Source organism: Diospyros lotus, chromosome 14 (genome assembly GCF_014633365.1).
Source record: "Diospyros lotus cultivar Yz01 chromosome 14, ASM1463336v1, whole genome shotgun sequence".
NCBI lineage: Eukaryota > Viridiplantae > Streptophyta > Magnoliopsida > Ericales > Ebenaceae > Diospyros > Diospyros lotus.
This window is the reverse complement of record NC_068351.1, coordinates 18,753,023-18,780,922: the sequence shown is the minus strand read 5'-3', so window position 1 is coordinate 18,780,922 and position 27,900 is coordinate 18,753,023. Positions and strand designations below refer to the sequence as shown.

Sequence of the window (27,900 nt, the reverse complement as noted above, 5' to 3'; positions counted from 1 at the left end):
CATCAAAACTTTGATAATTTAACTTTTTTATTGTGGTAATTAAATTTTAATTTTTTACGATGTCATCACTAATTTTTGAAATTTTTTTAGTAATATGATCACATTTCAAATTTTTCAACAAGTTTTTATTGGAGTTGCTGACGTGGCGTTGATTTAGTTACTTGAAAAATAAACCCCACTGACTATGTAATGAAAATAAAATTAATGAGATGTTGTCACGTGTCACTGCAACCCCATAACGCCCCCCCCCCCCCCCCCCCCCCCCTCTCTCTCTCTCTCGCCTTGTATTAGCCGCCCACGACTTCTCTCTTTCTTGCAACCGACGCTGCAGTTCATGTCCTGCTGTTACGATTGCCCAAAAAAAAAAGAAAAATAATCACAATTCACATAATGTGCTATAGGATAAGGAGTACCTGAGGATTGTGACTGATGAGGTAAACTGGTGAAGGGGCTTATACATTGGACGGTGGGTGTGAATGACATAGTCCTTCAATCGCGATGAAGTTTGCTTGACTTTGTGGCCTCGTCCCAGTTGTTCACTCACGCCCCCCTTGGCTTCCATCTCAATTAACTGAATAATCTCAGCCTCATTTGGGAGCTGCGACTGCCCAACATCGACCCCCTTTTCTCATGTAAAGAGTCGGCATCCTCATCACCCCTATTATCACAAATCACATCTCCATCTTCCGCAACTCGCCGTTACAACCCACTGTCGCCACCGCTTCCATCGCAGTTCGCCTCCGACGCAGCCGCTGCCATCAAAGCCTCCATCGCCGTTCGCCGCCGTCATCCACGCCTCCATCGCCGACGACGACTTTTCCCCTTCTCCACTAATTCACTCTAATTGCCCTAAGGGTCTTAGATTAGAACCCCCTTCTGGGGGTAGGGTCAAGACCAGTGCCTGTTCCTTCGCTCAAGCTCTTGGTTCGCTCCTTCTTGTGTTGCATTCTGTGATCCTCCGTTTTGGGTGTGTGTTTTTCTGATAGCCGGGACCCGAGGTTGATTTCCTATTTAAATGTCAGTTCCACCGTGATCAGCTAGGCCAAGCTCAATCCCCGTTGCGGTTACGGTAATAAAATAATCTCTCCGAATTCCATCCCACACAACACCCCCCCCCCCCCCCCCCCCCCCCCCCCCCCGGCGGGCGGGAGGTGCTTTTTTACAGTAACTTTTACAATTGGGAGACTAAGGAAAGCTTTTGGATTATTGTAAGAATGGGCATTGAGATATACAATGATTATAGTTTAAACTTCTCAATTTTGTCTATCTATGCGCTTGATTATCTCTTGGAAATGCCTGTCCTGTAAGTTCGGATTTTGCTCAGTGTGCTTTTATACATTTCTTATTTATTTTGGCAATTTCGAAGCTTAGTCATCAAAAGATAAGTTTTTGTGAAGATCCATCCTCAGTTGGGTTCTAGGGCATTGCCTCAGTATGGTGTCCACTTGCCTTGCCTTGACTCAGGAGGGGCTGCCCTCGGTTTGGTTCACTGACTTTGATTATTTATGTTGAAGATTGTCTAGAGTTAATGATAGGATTATGTGCAGTGTTTTATATGCGGTTATGGGGTAGTTGATAGGCGGGTGGCACTCTTGTAATATTAGTTATTAACGGAGGGAAAATCTGGTAATGTCATAACCAGCCTAGGAAATATCACCCTATTTTCTATAAATAGGGCAGGGGGGGCTGAGGGTCTAAATATTACATATTCTCTTTCTGTTTTCATGAGAGCCAAGAGAGTGTGAGGGCTGTGAGTTAGAATAGTCTTGTACATTCTTGGGAAAGCTTGTATTGTGGGAGAGAGGAAGAGGGAAAGTCCTATACTATTATCCATCAATAAAGAAGGCTGCTCGGTGGTGGTTTCAAGGCTGGATGTAGTGCCATTTTCGTGGCATGAACTAGGATAAAAACCAGTGTCTCCTCATGTGGTTTGATTGTCTTTCTTGTTCTGTTTATGCTTTTGTTTCTGTTCTTTATTATCTGTTGTGTTGGTTGTATGTTGGCCAGGTGAGTTGAGAGTGTGTTGAGGGGTGTTTGATCGGTTTCTTGTGAGGATTACTAGGCTGCCAGTGCTCCCAATTCTAACGATTTATTAACTGCAATTGCCTGTGAATAAAGGAAATCTTCACCAAGGAGAAGAGAAAAAAATTGATTAGAGTTTTAACAGCCCTAATGACATTTGACTCTTAACATATATATATTGCACATATTAATTTGGATAGACACTTGTGGTTGGTGGAGAATTTTCCGTGGAAACATTTTCTTTTCATATTTTTTGATTTTATTTGTTGGTTCATTCATACGTTGGTTATGTTTATCCTTTTACATTTCCCCTCTGTTTATATTTCTACACTTCCTAGTCAATTTAATATTTATTAGTTTTACCCTATAGCTGATTCATGTCAATATCACCTTCTAAACCCAAGTATGATCTGGTAGTAACTTATCCAGTTCACTTGTTTGATGAAGTGTTTGGCTGAATAATTCCTGTATAAAGTCCACTACACTACACTATGATTGGTTATGCAAAGTATGTCCATATACTTCATTTACATTAGCAGTCACCAAGTAACTTCCCCCTACTTGTTATAGGAGCATGCTAGATGGCGTGGTTTATGGTCATTGTTTCAGTTTTTGTACTCTGGGTAGCTTCTCTGTGCAAGATCCTCTACTCGTCATACTCATCTTCCAAGGCTACATTCTTGAGTGATGGTGGTTAGACAAATCAAGATAATCATTTTCCAACTAAACATTCTCTTTAGGCTTTTGTCAGTCAGGTTTAGTAACAGCTTTCTATCAAATTCAGGTGGAGGCCTTGGTCAGAAGAATGTCTTGCTGGTCATTGCCCATCCAGATGACGAGTCTATGTAAGCTTTTGAACTTTCTTGGATGTCCTGTTTGTGGTTTGCAATTAAATCTGCTACATGTTTTATGCTTTGAAAATTCTGTTTATGTTGAACCTGTTTCAAGCCTTATTCGTACTTCTCCTTGAAAGAATCATGTTTGCAGTATATTTCCTTAATTCCATTGCCAACAAATTTAAGATATTCATATGAATTCCATTTAAATGGTATTCTGATTATTTGTGCCAACTTTTGTTTTAGATAACTAGGTGATATTGTGACTACATACATGCTTATCTTCTATAAAAAGAAGGATTATTTATCAATGAAAAGAAAAGAAAAGAAGTTATTACTTTATGCTAGTGGGTCCTAGCAATTTTGCTCTGGAATTAGTAGAATAGGTGCAAAGACAACCCTGGCATTATTTGCACAATTTTTCTTCTCAAAATCAAACCTGTTACTTGACAGATTGACCTTTTTCGACATTAGACTTGGGAGAGCCAATAAATGTAATTTTTTCAAATATCATTGAGCTTTCAACTTTGAGACTTAGATAGACTGAGTTGATTCAAACTCTATAAGAACATGACATCAAGCTTTAATGCTACTCGTTGGGGTTCCATATGGACTCTAGCTTGTTAATTATTTGTATCCATAATTCATATCTTTTGTTAGGTCATTTTACTTCATGTCATGTCTAATAATTATTCATTAAGTTTCTTTTGGTCTTACGCTATCTCTTTTGCTACAAATTTGTTCCATTTCATTCACTCTCTTCACATGTGTTTATTGGATCTCCTTGTATTTTTGAATAATCTTAGACATGTCTTATGAATCTCGTCGACTATATTAGTTGTACCTTTTACCTAGCTTAGGTAACTTGTACTTAGCAGTTATAGTGTTTTAATATAAATGCTTGTAACTGTAGCTTAATAGAATTGAATGAGTTTTCCCCTCCAATCTCTCTTGTCCTCTCATCTTTTCTCTCTATTCTTTATATCATTTCACATGGTATCAGCCATTGTTGTGGGATATGCAACACACAAAAATGTGCAAGTATACACAGTCAACAAGTTGTATGGTGAATGAGTAAGAGTATCGTTCCCAAGAGGATTTGTAATAATCTTATTAAGTACTAAAATTATCTAGGATTAACTTTATTTGAACAACTGATTAAAAATAAACTAAAACCTAATTATTAGATTAGGAGTGAATTGAAACTAACAAAATTAAAGCAAAAACCTAATTATCTAACCTAGTCAAATTAAGGTTAAGTAAATTCAATGGTTTAAAGGTCTAGGGCAATTAATTTCACCTAGCAAATCCACTTGATAAATTGGTTCAATCTTGATTAGGTTATATCACAAGCTATTGTCAATTGAATGCACTAAGGTATTCACCAATCTCTTCCAAGGATTGAAAGTATATTCAATTAATTTAATCCTCTATATTCCTATGTGAATCAATATTAAAAGAACTCACTAAAATTAAACATTCAAATTAATGAACATACAAGCTTGCACCACTTATATATATTCATTGATTGCACGCGCACATATGGTATATATTCATTAATTATCTTTCCCAAGAATCTCAAATCAAATAATTGATGGCCAAACAATTGCAAGCATTAAGCATAGAATAAAGTTAACAAAGCATATATGATAAACAAAATAAAGAATTGAACAATTCAACCAAGTATCTATCATGGGACGTAAAGGAGACTGAATTTTGCTGCTGGTTTTGTTGCTATTTATTGTATTGCTAAATTCTTTTACTGCTTTTAATTGTATTTTTCTTTTCCAGCTGGGTAGTTTGTTAGCTAGTATTGTCAGGTGTAAAGGTGACTAGAATAGGACAAAATAGTTGGTTATAGGAGAGGTGATTTGCTGTGGTAGCACCCATAGAGCAAACTATATAAGCTCTTGAATCCTACAGTAAGAATCTATCAAGAATCAATCAAGAAATCTGATCTCTTCTTCTCTCAAATTTTTCTCTCTTATCTTTCTCTCTTTCCCCCTTCTTCATTCTCCCTCCATTCTTCTTCATTGTTCTCCAATACACCCTTTTAATTCACACTGAATTAGAAGAGTTGCTACTGTCACAACATAGCAGTGACATTTGGTAGTGACATTTGGTAGACGTGAGAGATGGCCGAGGGGACTTGTATGAAGAATATGGAGTCACAACTCTAGCAGTTAATTCGGCCATGGGGGAGTTCTATAACCGGGTGAACCAATCGGAACGGGGCACTGAGAAGAACTATGATGCGATAGGCGGACTAGAGCGGAGGCTAGAAGGCAGACTAAATCAGATGAGGGAAGAGATGGGAAACCAACTTCAACAGTTCATGTTGATGTTTACCCAACAAAATCAAGTAAGAATGGCCCCTGACTTTCCCCCTAAAACTAGAACAGAGCTGATTTTACATAATGAGAGGGTGAACCAGGGAAATGGGACATCTGAAATTGAAGTAGAACAGGAGGATGAGGTTGAAACTATGACAAGAAGAGGTCGTGAGGATTGGGTTAATCCACCTCAATCGGGCCTCAACTACCAATTAAACTAGCCAAAACCATCATTAACCCTGACAATTACCAAGCTTCACCCAATTTACCCTCCTATCGGTTTTATGAAGATATCCTCACAGATACCAAGTCCATTAACATCTCTACCGTCATGGACAGAAATAAACCTAATGAAGTTGTCTTCATGAAGGTTAAGATCTGTAGGGTGTTAACTTTATCAGACTAGAGAATTAACCCATCAGCAACCAAGGGATTTTCCAATAATCTCGATTCAGCAAAATATGCCTATTGGGATTATGTTACTGCCTAGACTAATCTCTTGTTCCGATAAAATAAAAATCAGAATTGATCTTGGGTCTTCTACTTTGATAAAACCTTTAATCCTCCTACCCTAGATTGGTGGGAAAAGTTTGGACCTACATCAGATATTTTACCATCAGATGCCTAGGCGGCCTATTAGTTCTTCTAGAATGAAGCCTTACTGCCTATACCATGGAGTAATTATCCAATATTATTTTACTATTACAGGCAATTTAATATTTCATGGATAATAGCATTCGATTTCACTATATCAGTATTACCATCAGCATCAGTTGTTCTTATCATCAACACCAGAAAATGGCTGACATGCCAGATCAAGGTAAAATTGTGGGATAATTTTGATACATCCAGAACTAGCAAATCAGTAGTCTCAAAGTGGTTCCATTGTAATCCTAAGTTTTGGAACAAAGGAAATAAATCAGGGACTAATCAAGAGCTCGGCATGCTTAAACATCAGTTAATGGCTCACATGGCCCAGGCCAAGACTCCAGATGAATTTGTTAAAATTCTATCAGAAATCTAGGAGCAGACAAAATCCGTAACATGCAAATCAGATACAGATGATGAAGAAACTCAAGCTCCAGACTATGATCCGGATGATCCAAATACTTGGTTTGGCAACTTGGGTTTCTAATCTCTATCAGATCTAATGCAGGTTTTTTCTTATCTTGAAGATCAACAATCAGATAATCACCATCAGATCTATAGACTGTTCGATGCAGATCAGCACACATGTCCGATGCAGATCAGCTCGAATCCTATCAGCCTTATTAGAAGCTTTGGCTATTTTGTCAAAGAGATCAGTCTTATCAGTAGGAATCTTCATCTTTATCTGCAGCCTTATCAATTGTGTAGAAAAGTGGCATGCCAAAGATAAGTTACTATTTGTCTTGCAAAAAAGTCAAGGAAGCTATCCATTCGTAGCCTTTATCATGCCAATCAAGGCCACTAGAAGACAAAATTGAAGCTCCCACATTATTGCTAGTTACTGTAGTGAGTACTGTAGCGAGTACTGTAGCGCTACTGTTTAGCACTATTCTTCCTTAAAGAAATCTTTTTTGACAGATGGAATATCTATTTCAAAGGGTTTCTCTAGATCAAGATGATAAGGAGGAGTCTCACTATCAAAAGTTGATTTGTGAGAGATCTGATGAGTTTCCATGCTAAGGAGTCTTTGGTTACCTACCTCTTTGTTATCCCAATATTGTTCAGATTTTCCTATAGTCTGTTCCGATTTAGAGTGTAGACCGAGGAGTGGACATCGGCTGGTCTAAGGTTTGTGCCATGTGAATCTGTGATGAGTGTATGAGTGAGTCTTAGTCTGTGTTATGGTTTCCCTCCAGTTCTAGGGACGCAATATGACGGTAAACAACAATCAAATTCAGAAATGCCTAAAGATGTGAAGACCTCAGGTCAGGAAACATGAACACAACTCTCGAATGGCTCCTAATCACTACATGCAACGATGCAGCAACACACAACCCGCACAAACCATATGATATCCCCTTGGCTCTGATACCAAAACCTCTCTTTCTCATCCTCAAATTAACCATTAGTTTGATTATCCCCTATTAAACCATTCGACATTGGATGATCCCTCTTATACCTACTATGAAGCCATTCTTTCTCATATCCATTTCCATCTCCACAAACCACCCACACCAAATAACCTTCATCAAAGTTAAGATTTGTCAAATTTTAACTTTATCAGCCTAGAAGTCCAATCCTTATGGTTACTCATATTGGGAATATATGACTACTTGAACTAACATCCTTTTCAGGCAAAACAAGTACCAAAAAATCCCATGGATCTTTTACTTTGAGAACAACTTCAATCATCTTTCCCAAAATGGTGGCTCAATTGGTGGGAAAAGTTTAGTCCCTCACCTAACATCTTTCCTTCAGAATCACAAGGTGATTATCAGTATTATCGAAACAAAACTTTTCTTTAAAGGCTTACTCATCCCATATTTTATTATTATCGGGAGCCTAAATTATCATATGCGCTCACAGCCTTTCCAACATCAGATTCTTCCAATCAATTTATTAGATATGTCAAGATTAGATGGTGGGATAAATTTAATACTCCCAATATCAAACTATCAGATATGCTAGTATCAAATACATCAATTTGAATAGTGCTAACAATACCCGCTACAGTAACCAATAATAATGTGGGAGCTTCAATTTTGTCTTCTAGTGGCCTTGATTGGCATGATAAAAGCTACGAATGGATAGCTTCCTAGACTTTTTTGCAAGACAAATAGTAACTTGTCATTGGCATGCCACTTTTCTACGCAATTGATAAGGCTGCAGATAAAGATGAAGATTCCCGCTGATAAGACTGATCTCTTTGACAAAATAGTCAAAGTTTCTGATAAGGCTGATAGGATTCGAGCTGATCTGCATCGGACAGGTGTGCTGATCTGTATCGAACAGTCTATAGATATGATGGTGATTATCTGATTGTTGATCTTCAGGATAAGGCAAAACCTGCATTAGATCTGATAGAGATTAGAAACCCGAGTTGTCAAACCAAGAGTTTGGATCATCCGAATCATAGTCTGGAGCTTGAGTTTCTTCATCATCTGTATCTGATTTGGATGTTAACGGATTTTGTCTACTCCAGGACTTCTGATAGAATTTTAGCAGATTCATTTGGAGTCTTGGCTTGGGCCATGCAAGCCATTAACTGATGTTTAAGCATGTCGAGCTCCTGATTAGTCTTTGATTTCTTTCCTTTGTTAGGATTACAATGGAACCACTTTAAGACTGTCAGCAGCTAGGGTTTCCCTAAGTAACAAGAAACAGCAGCAAGAGTAATGTTTCTGTATTGGGAAAGATGACAGCTGATATGGAATGATTCAATCATTGATTGGTGATTGATTAATTGATGATTGATTATATATGTTTCCTAGATTGATTGACTGTATATATTATTTCCCAAAAGTAAAATTGTATCTCCTAGATTAGATTATGTTTCCTATCTTGGTTGTATCTTAAATTGTATAGATCCTAGGATTCTTTCCTAAAGTTAGTTGTTTCCTATTTTTGTAAAGAAGCTTGTATAAATCAAGCTTTTCTAGTGAATAAAAAAGTGAGACAGTAAGATTATTTTTTTCCAAAACTTAACATGGTATCAGAGCCCTAGGGATTATTTTTGTTCTACAATTCTCTGGGATCTACAAAGCCTATCCTTACCAGTCTTCCCATCTTTTGTTTGTCATCTGAATCTTGGCCAAGAGATGTCTTTCGTCCAAGAACCTACATCAGATACAGCCAATTCCTGCCATACCTCAGAAGTTCCAATTGCTGGAACTCAAAATGGGACCTTGGGAGGCGAATTGCAGTCTCTCCAGGCAGCCTATCGTTTGAATGGGAAAAATTACCTAAAGTGGTCACAGCTGATTTGGACATTTCTTAAAGGGAAGGGGAAGCTTAGCCACTTGTTAGGAATGGGCCCAAAAGAAGGTGATCTAGTGTTTGCAGCATAGGACGAGGAAGATTCCTTGGTAATGTCCTGGCTTTGAAATTCCATAGTTCCAGAGATCAATGACACTGTCATGTTTTTTACCACAACCAAGGATATTTGGGAGGCCATAAACTTGACCTATTCCAAGGTTAAAGATGCAGCCCAAATCTATGAAATACGAGCAAGGGTGGCAGCAACCAAACAAGGCTCGAAGACCATCACAGAGTATGCAAATATGTTGCAAACTCTATGGCAAGAGCTAGATCAAGGCTCGAAGACCATCACAGAGTATGCAAATATGTTGCAAACTCTATGGCAAGAGCTAGATCACTACCAATGTTTGAAGATGAAATGTAGTGAGGATGCTACACTCCATAAGAGATTTGTTGAAAAGGAGCGGATATATGATTTCTTGGCCGGCCTCAACAGTGAATTTGATGCGGTCAGAGTGCAGATTCTTGGCAAAGAGGATTTACCTTCCTTGAATGAGGTAATCTCCTTAATAAGGGCAGAAGAAGGGAGAAGGGGTGTGATGTTAGAAGCTATCTCCGATGAGAGTTCTGCCCTAGTGTTTTTAAAAATTCATAATCAAAACAAAGGCCCTAGGGATGAAAAGAAACCAGTGGATAGGGATTCTTTATGGTGTACCTTTTGTAAAAAACCTAGGCACACCATAGAGAAGTGCTGGAAGCTTCATGGAAAGCCATCTAGAGGGGGACCAGCAAGGAGTCAAGTGCATATAGCAACAGCCAACAGTCAGCAACTGGAACCAAGAGGATTGGAGCATGGGGGACAGTCTCTTGAACTTAACAAGGCAGAAATTGAAAGACTAAAACATTTTCTGGGATCTCTAGACAAAAAGGCAGAAAAAGATAGCTCTCTTGCTCTCATAGGTATTGCTTCCTACACTTTTTCCCTACATGCTTCAGAAACTTTACACCAACATTGTTGGATCCTAGACTCGGGTGCTTCAGACCACATGACATCCCATCCACAATTGTTTACTTCCTATAATCCTTGTCCTAGCTCTAAAAAAATTACAATGGCAGATGGCTCACTCATTACCGTTGCTGGTCAAGGAGATATTCTTCTCAATGATCACCTAACCCTCAAGAATGTCCTTCATGTCTCCAAATTATTTGCTAATCTTATATCTGTTCAAAAACTTATTGAGGATACTAATTGCAGTGTATCTTTTTATTCCAATGTCTGTGAGATACAGGAACAGGGCAAGAAGAGGATGATTGGGCTTGCTAGGGCTAAAGAGGGGCTTTATTACCTCGAGGAATCAGTAGGGCCAGACAAGAAGAAGTCTCTTCCTCTTATGTCATGCCTAGCTCAATCCAACGAGGATGAGATGTGGTTACAACATTATAGAATGGGTCATCCCTCCTTTCTTACTCTCAAATTAATGTTTCCTAATTTAGCTAAAGGTCTGGATTTTAGTCACTTTCATTGTGCTGATTGTGAACTTGCCAAACATAAAAGTGTTTCTTTCCCTCTTTCTAATAAAAGGACTGATTTCCCCTTCTCTTTAATCCATAGTGACATTTGGGGTCCATCAAGTGTTCCCAATATTTCTGGGACAAGATGGTTTGTCTTATTTGTTGATGATTGTACTAGAGTGGTGTGGTTATATTTGTTGAAAGCCAAGTTAGAAGTAAGCCATGTTTTCCCCAATTTTTACAACATGGTTAAGACTCAATTTGGGGTAAATGTAAAGCGGTTTATATCTGATAATGTTAGATTTCTTCAATCACACTCTATCCGCTTTCTTTCAACAAAAAGGTATTATTCATGAGTCTTCTTGTCCTTACACCCCTCAACAAAATGGGGTGGTCGAGAGGAAAAATGGTCATCTTCTAGTTGTTATTCGAGCACTTCTTTTTCACCATAATGCCCCTCAACATTATTGGGGAGAAGCAGCCCTAACTGCCACCACTCTTATCAACAGATTGCCATCCAAAATCCTAGAATCTCAAAGTCCTATTCAACTATTGATGAATCATTTTCCTGACTTCCATGTGACTAGTAATTGGCAGCCCAAAATATTCGAGTGTACGGCCTATGTTCATATTCCAACAGCCAATAGAGGGAAACTAGATCCTCGTGCCTTAAAATGTGTATTTATTGGATATTCATCTACACAAAAAGGCTATCGATGTTATCATCCTCCTTCAAAGAAATATTTTGTATCTGCTGATGTTACCTTTGCTAAAAATGAGTCGTACTTCAGATCATCAACTATTTTAGAACAAAATCAGACCTTGATTAATAGGGATTCCTCCTTTCTTCCTGACCCTAATCTGCTATCCTTGAACCCATCTCCTAAACAGAAAGACTCGAAAAACATGACACCTGAGAAAGCTTCACCTTCTACTCGGCCTATGCAGGTATACTCAAGGAGGAATAAAACCGAATCTAGTCCTATGCAAGCTCCTGCATCCTCTACAAGTCCTAGTCCTACGGTCTCTACAAGTAGGAATAACACTGACAATCCTGCCATTTTAGAGTCATCACCAGGTATTCTCGCAACCAATTCTCTTGATATGACTCATATGAGCTCTACAAAATCTGCTGAAGCTATTGTCCAACCAGATACCGATACCTTGATTGGCCCATTGCTCTAAGAAAAGGGAAAAGAACTTGTACCAAGCATCCATTACACCTATTTCTTTCCTTTTCTAAGTTGTCTCCTACCCATAAAACCTTTCTTACCAGCCTACATACCATCCCTATTCCAAAAAGTTTTTCTGAAGCTATAGGGAATAAGAATTGGAAGGATGCCATGGAAGCTGAGATGACAGCCTTGGAAAAAATTCAGACCTGGGAAGTGGTAAAATTGCCTAAAGGAAAACATCCAGTGGATTGTAAATGGGTCTATACTGTGAAATATAGGTCTGATGGATCTCTAGATCGATAAAAAGCAAGACTAGTTGCCAAGGGATATACACAAGTGTATGGGGTAGACTATTTGGACACTTTTGCACCGGTGGCTAAACTAAATACATTTAGTATCCTTCTTTCGTTAGCTGCTAATCTAGGTTGGCTATTGCATCAGTTTGACGTGAAAAATGCATTTTTACATGGTAACCTAGAGGAGGAGGTATATATGGAAATACCACCAGGTTATGAAATAGCCACACAAGGGCCGGTTGTATGCAAACTAAAAAAAGCCCTATATGGACTGAAACAGTCCCCACGGGCTTGGTTTGGGAGATTCACGAGTGTTATGCTTGGCATGGGGTATAGACAAAGCCAAGGAGACCATACTCTTTTTATTCAACATTCGGCCACAGGGGGAGTAACTGTGTTAATTGTGTATGTAGATGATATTGTTGTTACTGGCAATGACAAAGAAGGGATGACTCAATTAAAGGAGTGCTTGTTAAAGGAGTTTGAAATCAAATATTTGGGAAGATTAAAATATTTCTTGGGAATAGAGGTGGCTCATTCTAAAGAGGGCATATTCATATCTCAGCAAAAATATGTGGTAGACCTTTTAAAGGAGACCAGATTGCTAGGCTGCAAAGCAAGTGACACACCTATTGACCCAAATCATAAGTTGGGAGAAGCTCTAGAAGGAGATAAGGTTGACAAGGGAGTTTACCCAAGGCTGGTTGGAAAGCTGATATATTTGGCCCATACTCGGCCAAATATAGCCTATGCTGTGGGGGTGGTTAGTCAATTCATGCATAACCCAAGGGAAGTCCATCTTAAAGCTATGTATCGAATACTCCACTATCTAAAAGGAGCACCTGGAAGAGGCATTTTGTTCAAAAAGGGAGAAGCTATGACCCTTGAGGCCTACACAAATGCAGACTATGCAAGCTCTGTTGTAGATAGAAGATCTACTTCCGAATATTGTACTATGTTGGGAAGCAATTTGGTAACTTGGAGGAGCAAAAAACAAAATGTGGTGGCTAGGTCAAGTGCTGAGGCAGAATTTCGTTCCATGGCTCTAGGTATGTGTGAATTATTGTAGCTAAAAATTCTTCTAAATGATCTCAAGATTGAGTGGACTACGCCTATGAAGCTCTACTATGACAATAAATCGACAATTAATATCGCTCATAATCCTGTTCAACATGATAGGACAAAGCACATTGAAGTAGATAGACATTTTATCAAGGAGAAATTGGATAGTGGGCTGATATGCACACCATACATCTCATCACAAGATCAGTTAGCAAACATGCTAACTAAAGGCCTGCCTACACCAGTGTTTAACAGGATGATAAGCAAGATTGAGATGCAAGATATACACGCTCAATCTTGAGGGGGAGTGTCAGCAACTAGGGTTTCCCTAAGTAACAAGAAACAGCAGCAAGAGTAATGTTTCTGTATTGGGAAAGATGACAGCTGATATGAAATGATTCAATCATTGATTGGTGATTGATTATCTATGTTTCCTAAATTGATTGACTGTATATATTATTTCCTAAAAGTAAAATTGTATCTTCTAGATTAGATTATGTTTCCTATCTTGGTTGTATCCTAAATTGTATAGATCCTAGGATTCTTTTCTAAAGTTAGTTGTTTCCTATTTTTGTAAAGAAGCTTGTATAAATCAAGTTTTTCTAGTGAATAAAAAAGTGAGACAGTAAGGTTATTTTTTTCCAAAACTTAACAAAGACTACTGATTTGCTAATTTTGGATGTAACGAAATTATCCCACCATTTTACCTAGATCTGGCGTATTAGCCATTTCCTGGTGTTGATGATAGGAACATCTGATGCTGATAGTAATACTGAAATAGTGAAGTCGAGAGCCATAATCCACAAAATATTAAATTGTCTGTAATAGTAAAATAATATTGGATAATTACTCCATGGTGTAGGCAGTAAGGCTTCATTCTGGAATAACTGATAGGTCTCTTAGACATCTGATGGTAAAATATCTGATGTAGGTCCAAACTTTTCCCACCAATCTGGGATAGGAGAATTAAAGGTTTTATCAAAGTAGAAGAACTAGGATAAATTTTGATTTTTATTTTGTCGGAACAAGAGATTAGTCCAGGCAGTAACATAATCCCAATAGGCATATTCTTTTGAATCGAGATTATTGGAAAATCCCTTGGTTGTTGATGGGTTAATTCTCCAGTCTGATAGAATTAGTACCCTACAGATCTTAACCTTCATGAATGCAATTTCATTAGGTTCATTTCTATCCATGACAATAGAGATGTCAATGGACTTGGTATCTGTGAGGATATCTTCATAAAACCAGTAAGAGGGTAAATTGAGTGAAGCTTGGTAATTGTCAGGGTTAATGATGGTTTTGGCTAGTTTAATTGGGGAATTCTGATAAGTTTCTGATAATAATTGTCCTTATAATGGAATGAATGATATGAAGATAAGTTTAACCTGATAGGAGGGTTTTTGTATAGAAATGGATTTTGGTTCTGGTGATGAGGTGGATGATGATGGACATGTTGCTGATAGATAGGAAGGTGTCATTGGTTTCAATGGTGTGGTAGGATTCAAGGGTGGATATTTAAAGGGTAAGTTATCTGATGTGGTGAATCTACGAGTTTGTTTTACTAATGAAGTAGAGGCTTGAGCTGATAGGATTGGTTTTCTGGTTTCTTTCATGATGGCTTTCTTCTGATTCCTACAAGAATGACCATAAACCAAGTTATCCATAAGACTAAGAAGGTGTCGATCTGATGATTCGGCCAAGCAAACTCTGATGGTAATATTATTTATAATATTTGCTAATAGACTGATATTGTTGGGGCAAAATTTCCGAACAATTCTGATTCTCCTTCTTTCCAACCATTCGTATATGAATGGAGAGATGGTATATTGGATTTCCTTATACAAGTAATATGGTCCAGGTCTCCCATATTCAACAAGGAACTGATATTTGACTTCATCTGATAGTGAGCCAACTGTTGGATCGCCCATCTTATACCTACCCCGTAAGGATCGTATGACCACCATTTTACGGGTTTTTGGGCTTTTTGGCAAAGCCTCCAGCCATTCTAACAGATTTGATAAGTCTTTACCACGAGCCGTTTGCTATGGACTAGCCAGACCTTTACCCTGGGCATGAGTAGGTTGGTCGTCCTGGACAGACTTTGTGGCCTTGTCTAGTTGGACCATGATGTGGGCTAATTCTGATATCTGAGGGAATGAAAGGATGAACTGATTGTTTGAGGTTAAATTCGAATATAAAGACTGGGTTTTACAAAAAGTCTAATATGCTGGTAAGAAAAGTTCTCTGTAGGAAAAAATTAGGGATAAAACATTTTTTGATAAAATTGAAAATAGCTAATAATACTATTTTTATTGATTTATAATTTATTATTAAGAAATTCTGATTTGATATATAAGATAGAAGATAAAATTTTAATAAAACTTTTAAAATTTCAAACTGATTTTCCCTCATCTGATCCTGATATGGTATTGATATGAGCGACTGATGATGTCCTAATATTGATTCAACCTCTAGTGCAAATGATGGAGATATGTGACTCAAATACAATAGAGAAGGATGCTGATATATGTCTGATTTGGGTATTAAGGGGAAATTCTCTTCCTTAGCCTAATATGATATGGGTTTTCAGGGTTGTTTCTAAAGGGAACTGATCTTGATTACCATTTTCTTGATGATCTGTGTTTTGAGATTGATTGTTGAGATCACCTATTTCTGATAGAGCAATTAGATTTTCTTTTGGGTTGATTAGGTCAGAGATATTGAGGTTATTCTTTTTTGCATATTTTTTAAGTTTTCTTTCTTCTTTTCTTCTAAGTCTTTTACCTTCTATGTCAGTTTTCTTGTTTCACAGTTAGCTGAAACATGACCTTGTTGTTTGCAGTAGAAACAGGTCATTTTGCTGAGTTATTTAGGGTTTAATTTTTTATTATTTTCTTGTTGATTATTTTGAGGTATCTCACAGGTTTGAGATATCTCTTGGGTTTGTTCTTTCTGAGTTTGTTTTTCTTGAGGCGGTTCATGGGGTTTTATTTTAATGTTTTTCTTTTGGTATTTTTTTATATGGGATTTTAGGTTCTTCTTGTGGATTTTGTTTAAGGGTATTGATATTTTTGATTGGTACTCCCATCTCTGATAAGTGGATTTCTATTTGTGAGAGTAGCATTTGATTTTTAATACAACCTGTGATCTCATCCTCTTCTTCAGGGGAGAGATATTCTACTATCTCGTCTTCGTTGTTAGAAGAGAGATATGGGTCTTGATATTTTTGAAGGTTATTGACAGTCTTTTATGATATTTTGAGTTTGGTTAATTGTTCTTCTATTTGTTGGAATATTTTCTTTGTTGAGGTTTTGGGTGGCTTACTGGGTAGGTTTTCATCGGTTGTGAACCTGTAAGCACTGGTTATGGGAGTAGAGAATGATTCTCCTGGGTCAAGAGATTTTTTGGATTATTCCCTAGGTGGAGAAGATATTCACTGATAAAGTTGTTTTGTTTGATTACTTTATCAATGTCATCCTTAAGTGCCACAAAATCTTTGTTATTCGGCGTGTTTATCTGTTTAAAGGGTGAAGCTAATACTCTGGTATTGGCTCCATGTCCTTTAACCACATGTTCTACATGAGGAGGTTGGGTTGATTCTATTGTTTCTCCTGTAGCAAGCTTATAGGCGTCTAATTTTTTAAGGATTGATAACTTATTTTCAAGCATCTAAATATATTTCTCATGTTCTACTAGCCACCTAAAGAAGGGGATATTAGTCCTGAGAAGGTTCATAGTCTGATGCCACTGATTCTTATGGGTTTTGATTTCTTCCTAGGTAAAACACCTATCATAGTGTTCACGGAAGTTCCTATTTTCTGCACTAAAGAAATCTTTTTTAAGAGACGGGATGTCTGTCTCAAAAGGTTTCTCTAATACATTCAGATGGTAAGCATTATGCATATCACTATGGCTAGGTGACATGTCTTGCTCATTCTCATAGATTGGTTGTGCCAATCCTTGACTTCTACTGATGTTACTGATGTGAGTCCTAGTATTATGGAAGGATTTCCTACTACTAGTTTCTCCTGGGTAGTTATCAGAAGAATTTACCTCTTCTAGATAAACTGTCCTAGATCTAGGTATACTCTTAGATCTATCGAATCTGTTGGTTACAAATCCAGATGGATCTTGGCTGATGAACCTGATATTTGAGTTTTGTGGAGGAGGGGCTGGTTCAGTGACTTGGTCAAAGTTCCAATCTTCAGGGAAGTTGATCTCCTCGTGTCTGATGGTTCGTGGAGTAAACATGTTTACTCTCTGGTCTGCCTCATAACAGATGGTATGTCCTGATAGAACTAATTGGGACCTGTAACGAGGGTTTAATCCTGTAGTTAGGATTCTATAATGGATCCTATAGATGATTGAGTACAGGATTGATCCTGAAAGAAACTCATAGTTACGAGTTTGGATGTTAAGGGTTAGGACCTTTTCCACATGCTGATCCATTAGGGAGACAGTGAAGTTTGGATAACAGTTAATATAGATCGGACCATTATAAAGGCTGGTTTCTGCCATACTAATGATAGAGTTCTGGTAGTTGGTATGTCTTGCAAAGGGCAACACATAAGGAATTGTTAATCCCTCGTAGTGTTAAGGGCTTTAATCCTATTTGGACCAAACCTATGTGCAAGAACTTATAACCAAGATTATGGAATTTTCTCAGGTTTTTCCCAGACAGTAGGTGTACCGTCTGAAAGTGTTCTGATCCTCTAAGGGTGGTAGTAGAGAAAGGAATAACTTTTTCTGCCATTCTGATAGCAAGAAGAGATCTGAAGTCAAAGGCTGATTTGTGATAGATCTAGTTAGCTTCTATCTTAGGAGGTTTCTAGTTTGCTAACTCTTTGTCATCCCAATATTGTTCAGATTTTTCTATAGTTTGTTCTGATTTAGAGTGCAAGGACCGAGGAGTGGACATCGGCTAGTCCAAGGGTTGTGCCATGTGAATCTGTGATGAGTGTATGACTGAGTCTTAGTCTGTGTTATGGTTTTCCTCGAGTTCTAGGGACGCAATATGACGACAAACAATAATCAAATTCAGAAATGCCTAAAGATGCAAAGACCTCGGGTCAGGAAACATGAACACAACTCTCGACTGGCTCCTAATGACTACATGCAACGATGCAGCAACACAACCTGCACAAACCATACGATATCCTATCGTATTAGGAATTGCATGTATTAGTTGTACCTTGTACCTAGCTTAGGTAACTTGTACATAGTAGTTATAGTATTTTAGTATAAATGCTTGTAACCCTAGCTTGATAGAATTGAATGAGTTTTTCCCTTCGATCTCCCTTTTCCTCTCTTCTTGTCCTCCAATAACTTATTTCACATATCTTATCTTAAATATGTATCACTTTAACTTTATTATGGGTAACCTCTTTTCTTTTTTTCTTTTTTTTTTATTTTTTGTCTGGTTTTATATGTACTATAACATCCTCATCAGTTATTATGTTCATATTTGCATATGTTGGTACTTAACTACAAGCATCTTGTGCCAAACAAACAAAGATGATTTTATAACCATCCAAACTTATTTTTAATTAGAACAAATTCTATAATTGCATAAAATGCTAGAAATATTTCTCCTCTTTAACCATCCTGCCTTCATTGTGAGTAATATCCCCAACATGTTTTTGTTTTTTTTTTTTTTGAGCCATTGCTCCAAGATATTTCAATTGATATTTTCTTGAAATAACTTGACCTTCAAATTTGTAAGATCATCTACACTTTTATTCACATTCATTCAAACTCTATATGATGAAAATTTTACTAGGTTTTGGACTATGATTTTACTTTTCATCAAAATGATATTTGTGTTTTGCAGGTTTTTTACTCCAACAATTAATTATCTCATGTCAAGGCGGCATAATTTGCGCATGCTGTGCATATCAACTGGTAAGAACTGCCATAGTTGTATATTAAAGTGTAATAGTGTATCTTTCTAGTCCAATATATGTTCTTATTTGTTAATGGCTTTGGCTTGAATTGTACTATCTCGACATTGAACAATGTTAGCATGGTAGTCTATGAACTTTTATGTTACCAAGTGCTAAGTCTAAATATTATGTGGTATATCTTGTATATTTTGAGGCAAGTATTGGTTGCAACGGTAAAATTGTTCCTTTGTGACTAGAAGGTCACGTGCTCTAGTTGTGGAAAAGCCTCCTTGCAAAACAAGGGTTGCATAAAAAGATGACCCTCTTTTGACCCTCTCAAAATGGGGAGTCTCATGCATTGTGGATGCTCCTCTTGTATATGATACTTCTTATTGGCCATAATTGATTAGCGCTTAAATTTCAGTATTTCCTTATGTCTAAATTTTTAAGTAGAGAGACACTTTGACTTGTCACTATGAAGAATGCAATTTCACTATATTGATTATGTCAACTTTACATGCATTATATATAATACACAGAGAAGATCCAATCATATCACTAACTTTGGAAACTCCTAATAATTTGCAATCAATCTAATCAAGTAAATTTGGAAACTGAATATTCCAAACTATACACTGCCTAAGATAAAAGGATTCTTGAGATATTTTGACACTTCCCTTCAAGTTGGAGAATATAGGTTTACGTTTACCATTCACAGCTTGCCAACAATCTTCTGAAACATATGATCGGATAGTCCTTTAGTGAGAGCATCAGCAAGTTGGTCTCTAGATGGGATATACGGTGTGCAAATTAATCCGCTGTTGATCTTTTCTTTTATAAAGTGTCAATCTACTTTCACATGCTTAGTCCAATCATGTTGAACAAGGTTGTGAAGAATGCTAATGGCTAACTTGTTATCACAATATAATTTCATAGGACCTTCCCACTTAATTTTGAGATCTTCTAATAATATCTTGAGCCAAACAAGCTCACAAATGCCTAGTGCCATGGATCTGAACTCAGCCTCCATGCTCAATCTAGCCCCTATTGGTTGTTTCTTGCTCCTCCACACGACCAAATTTCCCCCAACAAAGGTCCAGTAACTGAATATTGATCTCCTATCAACGATGGAGCCTACATAGTTGGCATTCGTGTAAGCTTCAAGACTAAGGCTTGTATCCTTCTTGAATAGGATCCCCTTACCCATATGTGTTTTCAAGTACTAAAGAGTGTGATATACTACATGGAGGAGTGTCTTCTTGGGATTGTGCATGAACTAACTCACAACGTTGATCGCATAGGCAATATCTAATCGAGTGTGTGACAGATAAATTAGCCTCTCAACAAGTCTTTGGTTTAACCAATGCTCCAGCGAAGGTCTTCATGAGTTTACAGTCATGCTCTTTGGTTTAACCAATACTCCAGCCACTTTCCAAGCCTAATGAACCATATCTTCAGTCCATATTTGAGAAATTTCATACTCGTGTTCTTTGATGATATCCTAGTGTATAGCAAATCTTTGGACCAACACCTTGATCACCTTAGGACTACATTTGAAGTCCTTCGATTCAACCAGTTGTATGTTAAAGAAGTCTAAATGTAATTTTGCTATGAACCACGTGGAGTATTTTGTGCATATTATCTTAGGAGAAGGTGTGAGTACAGATCCGAAGAAGATTGCAGCTATGGTGGACTGGTCTAGGCCCACTACAGTCAAGTCTTTATGTGGGTTTTTGAGACTGACTGGTTACTACAAACCGTTTATTCAACATTATGGGCTTATAAGTAAACCTTTAACCTAGCTGTTGAAGAAAGATGGATTTCATTCGAGTTTTCAAGCAGAGGCAACCTTTATTGAATTAAAGAAAGTTATGACACAAGCTCTAGTTTTGGCTTTTCTAGATTTCACAAAGCCCTTTGTTCTTGAAACCGATGCAAGTGATAAAGGAGTAGGGGCAGTCTTGATGCAGGAAGGGAAACCATTAGCCTTCTTAAGTCAGGCGTTAGCACCAAAACACTTGGGACTTAGTGTTTATGATAAGGAATTGATAGCAGCTTTGGTGGCTGTGGAGAAATGGCGCCATTATTTGGATGAAGGTCAGTTCATAATTAGAAATGATCATGAGAGCCTAAAATTTCTCCTTCAACAACCCCATACACGGTTACAACGAAAAGGGATGTCAAAGTTGCTAGGCTTAGACTATATTATAAAATATCGCCAAGGAAAGACAATTTGGCTACTGATTCATTGTCTAGGAAATTTGAGGAAGGTTACTGTGCTTCCATTACTTCAGTAATTCCAGACTGGCTACAAGAAGTAACTGCTAGTTATGCGTCTAGTGTTTGGGTACAAGATCTCTTAACCCAACTCTCTATCAATCCAACTAGCAAACCAGGCTATACTTTTGAGTAATGGATTACTTTGGTTTCAGGGAAGACTTGTAGTAGGAGATAATAATTAGCTTAAGGACTCAAATATTACAGTCTTTACATGGTTTGCCCTTAGGTCATTCAGGCATCAGATCTACATACCATACAGTGAAATAGTTATTTTGTTGGCCCAAATTAAAACAGGCTATGGTTGACTATGTATTAGCCTGTGATATTTGTCAATGTTGCATACATGAAAATATGGCTGCACCTGGTTTATTACATCCACTGAAAATTCAAGAATAGGCTTGGACGAGCCTTTCCATGGACTACATAGAAGGATTGCCGAAATCAGTAAGGGAAGGATGTAATTTTGGTAGGGGTGGACAGATTCACAAAATTTGCTCACTTTTTGAGCCTTTCTCATCCTTTTACTGCCCAAGAAGTAGCCAAACTTTATGGATTCAGTGGTGAAATTGCATGGAATTCCACTCTCTATTGTGTCTGATAGAGATAAAATTTTTACCAGTATACAATCAATTTCCCTGTGCTGCTCAGCTTCTTTGTTTATCTTGGGGACAAGAAAATTTTCAAGGGCGGGAAAATGTCAAGTTCCTAGGGTTTCAGTGTTTCAGTAGGGTATTGTCAGATCCTAAGATCTGACAGTGGCTATTTAGGGTAGAACTTGAGAATTAGAGAGAAAATGGAGGGAGAGTTAGACTGAAAGAGGGAGAACAGCAAGAATTGGGAAAGAACACAGGGTTCGAGAGGGAGGGAGAGAACAAAATAGTAGAGGGGAAAGATTCAATTGTCATTCACATAATCCTCACCCCCTTACAAGTAGCCTTTTATAGGCATAGGCTGGCTATCGTAACTGAAGGCATATTCTAGAATAACAGTAACCATGTGCGCCTAATAGCACCCATGTGCATCTAACAGAATCATAACAATATATTTGCAGCTCAATTACAGTAGCGCCCCTAGGGTCATGATGGGTGTAGCAGTTTATTTTGTATGTCATCTGTAGCAGATTATTTCTGTAGAGGATTGGTTACAACCTGTAACCGATTTGTAATTGTTGATTGGTTAGCTATATATAAAGTTAACCAATCTGTTTGGAGAATTAATCAAGTACTGAATTCAGTTTCTCATTTCTCTCTCAATTTTCTCTCTGTTTTCCTTCACTTTCTCTCTGTTCTCTTTTTGTTTCTTTCTTCCATTCTTCCTTCTCAATTCTATTCTAAAAGCCCTTGATTCAAGACTAGGTCTTGACACCTTCTCATGTTTAAGATTTTCTTAATGTGTGCTAAATAAGGGACGTTTGCTTGGGTTTGTCTATAGGGTTCTACATAAGGGAAGTTGGTTCATAATCTATTCCATCTTATTACTACTTTATCAGGAAACAATGTCTCTATTGATTACTGGGTATTAACTTAGTGAACATCAAATAGGGTGGGGTCCTTGTTAAGCGTTGGGCAGGGCATGTACATGAGTTTTTTTGTCTCATATCTTTTGAGGAGGCTTGATACTGCTGTAATATTGGTCGGTAATATATTTCTAGTTAACAAACTAACCGGTAATGAACTGACTATGAGATTTGTGGAAAGAAAAATCTAACCAATGGTGCAGATTAAAAATCTGAGTTCAACAGGGTCCCCCTCTCCCCAAAAAGAAAAAAAAAAGGGGAAGGAAAATAAACCATAGGACTTGTTTAGTTATTTCCTGTGTGCTGGTTTTGCTTGGATGTTCATAATTTGTCCTTTATGTAGGTGATGCAGATGGGATGGGAAGCATTAGGAAAGAAGAACTCTATAAGGCTTCTGCAATCCTAAAGGTTATTTCTCTGCTTACAGGCTTGTTTGTCTCCTAGTGTAATGCAATGATAGTAATTTTTTTTTCCTTTAATATTTTCAAATGTAGTACACTTATTATACTCTTTTTTAAATAGTGAAATATTTTAATATAGGTTCCACTCCAGCAAGTAAAGATTCTGGACCACCCCCATTTGCAGGTTTTGTTTCTTGCCATTTGAGGATCCTACTCATATTTTGGAATTGTTTGAAATGCATATTGAGTCAAAAGTTTAAAAGTAAAGAGATTGTCATTATTAGGACGGTTTTGGCAAAGTATGGAACCTCAATTTATTGGCAAATATAATTGAAGAGGAAATTCTTAGTCATGCCACTGATTTGGTAAGTTTTGATTGTATTATTCATTCATGCTTTGTTCTCCAGAGTTTATTTATGAAGTTGTCCTTTCTGGAATGTCTTCAATGGATGATTGATTGAATTCAGGAATGATTCAAAATGCACAAATGTGTTATGTTCCTTAGATTACCTTTTCTATATGGTTTTTTCAGATAATTACTTTTGATGACTATGGTGTTTCGGGTCACTGTAATCATCGTGACGTGAATCATGGGATACGGTATGTTGATTTTGTATATATATATATATATTCCTGTTCTGGAACTTTCTCAATCAATTTCCTGACTTTTTTGTTCAAAGAAACTTATATTATGTATTCTAAGCACATTTAACATCAAAAAGTAAAAATATCAATACAGAAAATATAGATGCCATACATATCTAGCTTCCCATGTGCATTATATACACAAAAAGTTTTAACTGCATATTCTATAATTTCTCTGTTTTTTTTTTTGGAATAACACATATCGCAACGACTGCATGGTTGAATGTTAAGAAGAAACCAGAAAAAAAAAAAAAAGGAGAGAGAGAAAACCTTTATCAAACTACAATCCAACACATCCCCAAAGAAAATTTACAGAAATAGAAGGAAAACAGAAGGAAAAAAAATCCAACAAGCCGAGAATAGATGAATTATGGAAACAAAAACAAAACCTTTATCAAACTGAAATCCAGCATATCCCCAAAGAAAATTTAGAGGAAAAAAGACCATTGAGGTAGAGCAGTTTAGATTAGTTATCAAAACAAAATGAAAAACTTCAACAAGCTAAAATTCAGCATATCCCCAAAGGAAAATTTATGGAAAAGAAAAAAAAATAAAACAGGTTGGGGTAGAGAAGTTTAGATTAATTATCAGAACAAAAGCAAAACCTTCATCAAAGGACACAAATAAAATTTTAAGATAAGGAAAAAGATTTTTTTTTTTTTTTTTTTTTTGAAAAAGGCCCTGGTGAACTGATCATGTAGAGAAGATGATCACTGATTGGAATATTTTAGCAACAATTTATAGAACAAGAATCCCATTAAACTCTAAAATATTGAAGTATTGTGGTTCAAAAACCAATTCAACACATTCTTTGATTTTCAGGTAATGCAGATAGGACTAAACCTGGGATGGAGTAGATATTAATGTAAAGAAAAATTGAAATAAAATAAAAATATGGCCATGCTCAAACTGTGGAAAAATAGAGGTAAAACCTTGAGAGATCTAGGGAGGGACAATTTAAGGAGAATAACATTTGGAAAGTAGAAAAACCTTTTCTTTGCAAAAATAGTATGGGTTGATCTCGATTTGATCCAATAATTATATTGGTCTGTGTTAGGTCTCACTTCAGGGTAGTGATCACGCCTAGCTTGAAGAAGAAGAAGAACAGGAAGAGAATAGAGACTTGTAGAAGGAATAAGAAGATTTGTTTGATATTTCTTGATCTCCAATTGCAAAATGCCCTGCTCTTATGCATACGCTTAACTGCCAGGGGCATTTGGTCGTCATCCAATAGCTTCTCACATGCTCCTAACCAACTCTATTATTACATATATGCCATTCCTCTTTCTCCTTAATTACAACACTGTCACTCTCCTCTTCTAATGCTCATTCCCTGCTCATCCATCAACCTTACTGGCATCTTCTTCACCTTAGTGCTCCTGCAAGGCTCCAATGTCCCCTTTGGCATGGCAGAGTTGCTATCAGTCCGTCAGATTAAATCCAACAGTTAAATGGATCAGGTCTGGATGAGTAGATCTAGATTAGTTGAATCAGACCCGATCCACTGACAAGCTTAGATGGGTAGTTCTGTAACTCCTGTTATGTGAGTGCTACTTGTTTTGGTCCATGGCTATGGTCATTGGAGATTGGCCTGATAGTTGATGGCTATCGATGTAGTTTGGATGGTAAAGGTGTTAATTGTCACAGTTATGTTGTGACAGTAGTAATCCTTCTAATTCAACGTGAATTAGAAGGGATGGTTGAAGAACCGTGAAAAGAATGGGAGGGGTTGGAGAAGAGAATGAGAGAGAGAGAGAGAGAAGTTTGAGAGAGAGTATGAGTCGGATTCTTGATTCAAAATATTCGATATCTCTTACTGGAGTAGCCCCAAGCTTATATAGTTTGCTCTAGGGTGCTGCCACAGCAGATCATAACTCCTATAACAAACTATTTTGTCCTATTCTAACCACCTTTACACCTGGCTGTACCTTCTAACTAACTATCAGCTGGAAAAGGAAAATTACAATTAAAAACAGCAAAGAGAAAACAATAAATAGTAATTAAATCTACAGCAAAATCGGCCACAATTTGGCCTCTGTTTTGTGACATTAATGTTTAGGAGGCACAGATATAGTTTGGATGGTAAAGGTGTTAATGTTTTGGAGGCACGGATACTGTACCAAGGACATGGTAGAGGTAATGGACACTCTTTGGATGCAAACATGTTGACCCGATCCACAACCAATGTAGAACTTGTTGAATCAAAAATAGCTGACCCCACATAGTGGTAGAGGGTATGTTGTTTTCTTATCTCTGGCATATGATTTTTCTGTGAATGGTATGTGTAAAATTAAAGGTATTGAAATTGTGACCTTTTATTTTAATATTATTATGTTACATTTTAATCATATTTGTATAAAATCTACGTCTATACATGACTTACAAGCTATATAATCATTCTCACTGAATGATTAACTATGATATATCCTGTTAGAACTTTTCTTAACCTTGTCCATTTTGTTTGGATATAATTAGGGAGCTAGAATTTATGTAGCCAAAAACCACCTAGTGGAATGAAGGCTTGATATGTCATCCCTTTAGTTAGATTATTCAAGGGTAGTATGGGCAAAGTACGGGCAAAATACAGAAATTATGGTATCTATTTTATTTGTTTTATTTTAGCATCTGGTTAAGGGTTGGGAATTTGTTACCAGAAATTAAGACTGAAAGGACACTGATATAATTTCAGAAACTGAGCAGAGAGATGTGTCATCTTCAGAAGCCTCTGGAACTGGCAGTACTGTTCCTGTATATTTTTATGCTGGATGTAGATTGCTAGCATGGCCTTGCGTAGCTATTACTAAGATTAAGTCTGCATAGCTGGAAAAGAGCAACTACAATGTCAAATTTATATATTTTAACTCCTTTTTCCCCTTGTTCTGCAAGCAGCAAGCTCCTGCTTAATAATACAAAAAGAGATGTTGAAGCTTGGGAACTTGTAAGTATTCTCTTCTTTCTCCATATACTAAATTTTCTGGACAATAATCCACTCTTACTGATGTATGTCAACAAAAGATTCAACTGCTTCTCTATCTCCAAATATTAAGGTTGTTTTCCTCGTCGGCCCAGCATTGCAGAGTATTTTGGTTACATGTCTATGGACAAGGTGAAAGGGTTATTATGAAATATTTCTTGAAGAATATGATATATATATATATATGTAGGAAGACTTATAGCTCACTTGGTTGATTTTCTTGGTTCCAACTACGAATTATCTTCTCATTGTTTTCAGGTTAGTACTAACATATTTCGCAAGTACTGTGGACCAGTTGATATCTGGTTCTCCCTGGTTTATGCCATGTACCATCAACACGAAGATTCACATTGCATGCTGAATGAGAATCCGGTTAAAAGCTACAATGCAATGGCACAGCATAAAAGCCAGTGGGTTTGGTACGTATGCTTTCATATATCCATCTCAAAAGGGTTGAAAAATAAAAGAAAGCTGAAATCCATCCTCCTGTTTCTTTAGACGGGAATTCTCGCTACATTTCTACAAATTCTCTAGGACATAATTGATGCTTGGTTGGTTGCCGCTAGATGATTCATTTTTCGTGCCAATCCTAAAACATCCATTCTGAAATCCATTGGACATCGATGCTGCTTCTTCTTTGCTGCAGGTTCCGGAAACTTTTTGTTTTGTTATCCAGTTATACTTATGTTAACACCCTGAGGAGGATCGACGCGTAGGTGCAGATGAGGTTATATGGTATGGACCAAGCTGAAGGATTCTTCTTCAGTTCAGACCGCGATATCAGATTTTTTGCCGCCCGTGAATCGGACGGACTCCGGCGGCGGCGAATTGCTTGTTTTCCTTTGAGATATCCGTCCGAGTTTCCGGCAATGGGGCTAGTAGGTATGTTACTGCTGTCTGCCTGCAGATACTTAAGATCAGATATTTGGTATGGTAATATTTTCTATAAAAAATATCATTATATTGCATGTTAATTACGTTGGGTTTTATTTTTGCAACAAATTTATTTTGGCCTGATGAGTTGGGCCAAATTATTATTATTATTATTTTACCTTTA

The 27,900-nt window shown here is 37.2% G+C and overlaps 1 protein-coding gene across 8 annotated transcripts; it reads left to right on the top strand.

Moving 5' to 3' along the window:
• The first annotated feature begins 287 nt into the window (after positions 1–287).
• On the top strand, positions 288–27,900 carry LOC127790021 (uncharacterized). Of its 8 annotated transcripts, XR_008020714.1 has the most exons (12): positions 289–1,069; positions 2,593–2,715; positions 2,807–2,867; positions 18,976–19,046; positions 23,167–23,231; positions 23,364–23,408; positions 23,509–23,589; positions 23,757–23,824; positions 26,759–26,807; positions 26,917–26,975; positions 27,102–27,262; positions 27,490–27,817. XR_008020714.1 is itself a non-coding variant. In XM_052319233.1 (11 exons), exons 2-11 carry the CDS (start codon positions 2,604–2,606, stop codon positions 27,104–27,106), a joined length of 648 nt encoding a protein of 215 aa, XP_052175193.1. In that variant the 5' UTR covers positions 288–1,069; positions 2,593–2,603; the 3' UTR covers positions 27,107–27,248. The 8 variants fall into 8 exon arrangements, 6 of the variants coding, with proteins under 6 accessions (XP_052175193.1, XP_052175191.1, XP_052175190.1 ...); XR_008020715.1 differs by lacking the exon at positions 23,509–23,589 and having other exon boundaries at positions 288–1,069; positions 27,490–27,900; XM_052319233.1 differs by lacking the exon at positions 27,490–27,817 and having other exon boundaries at positions 288–1,069; positions 26,885–26,975; positions 27,102–27,248.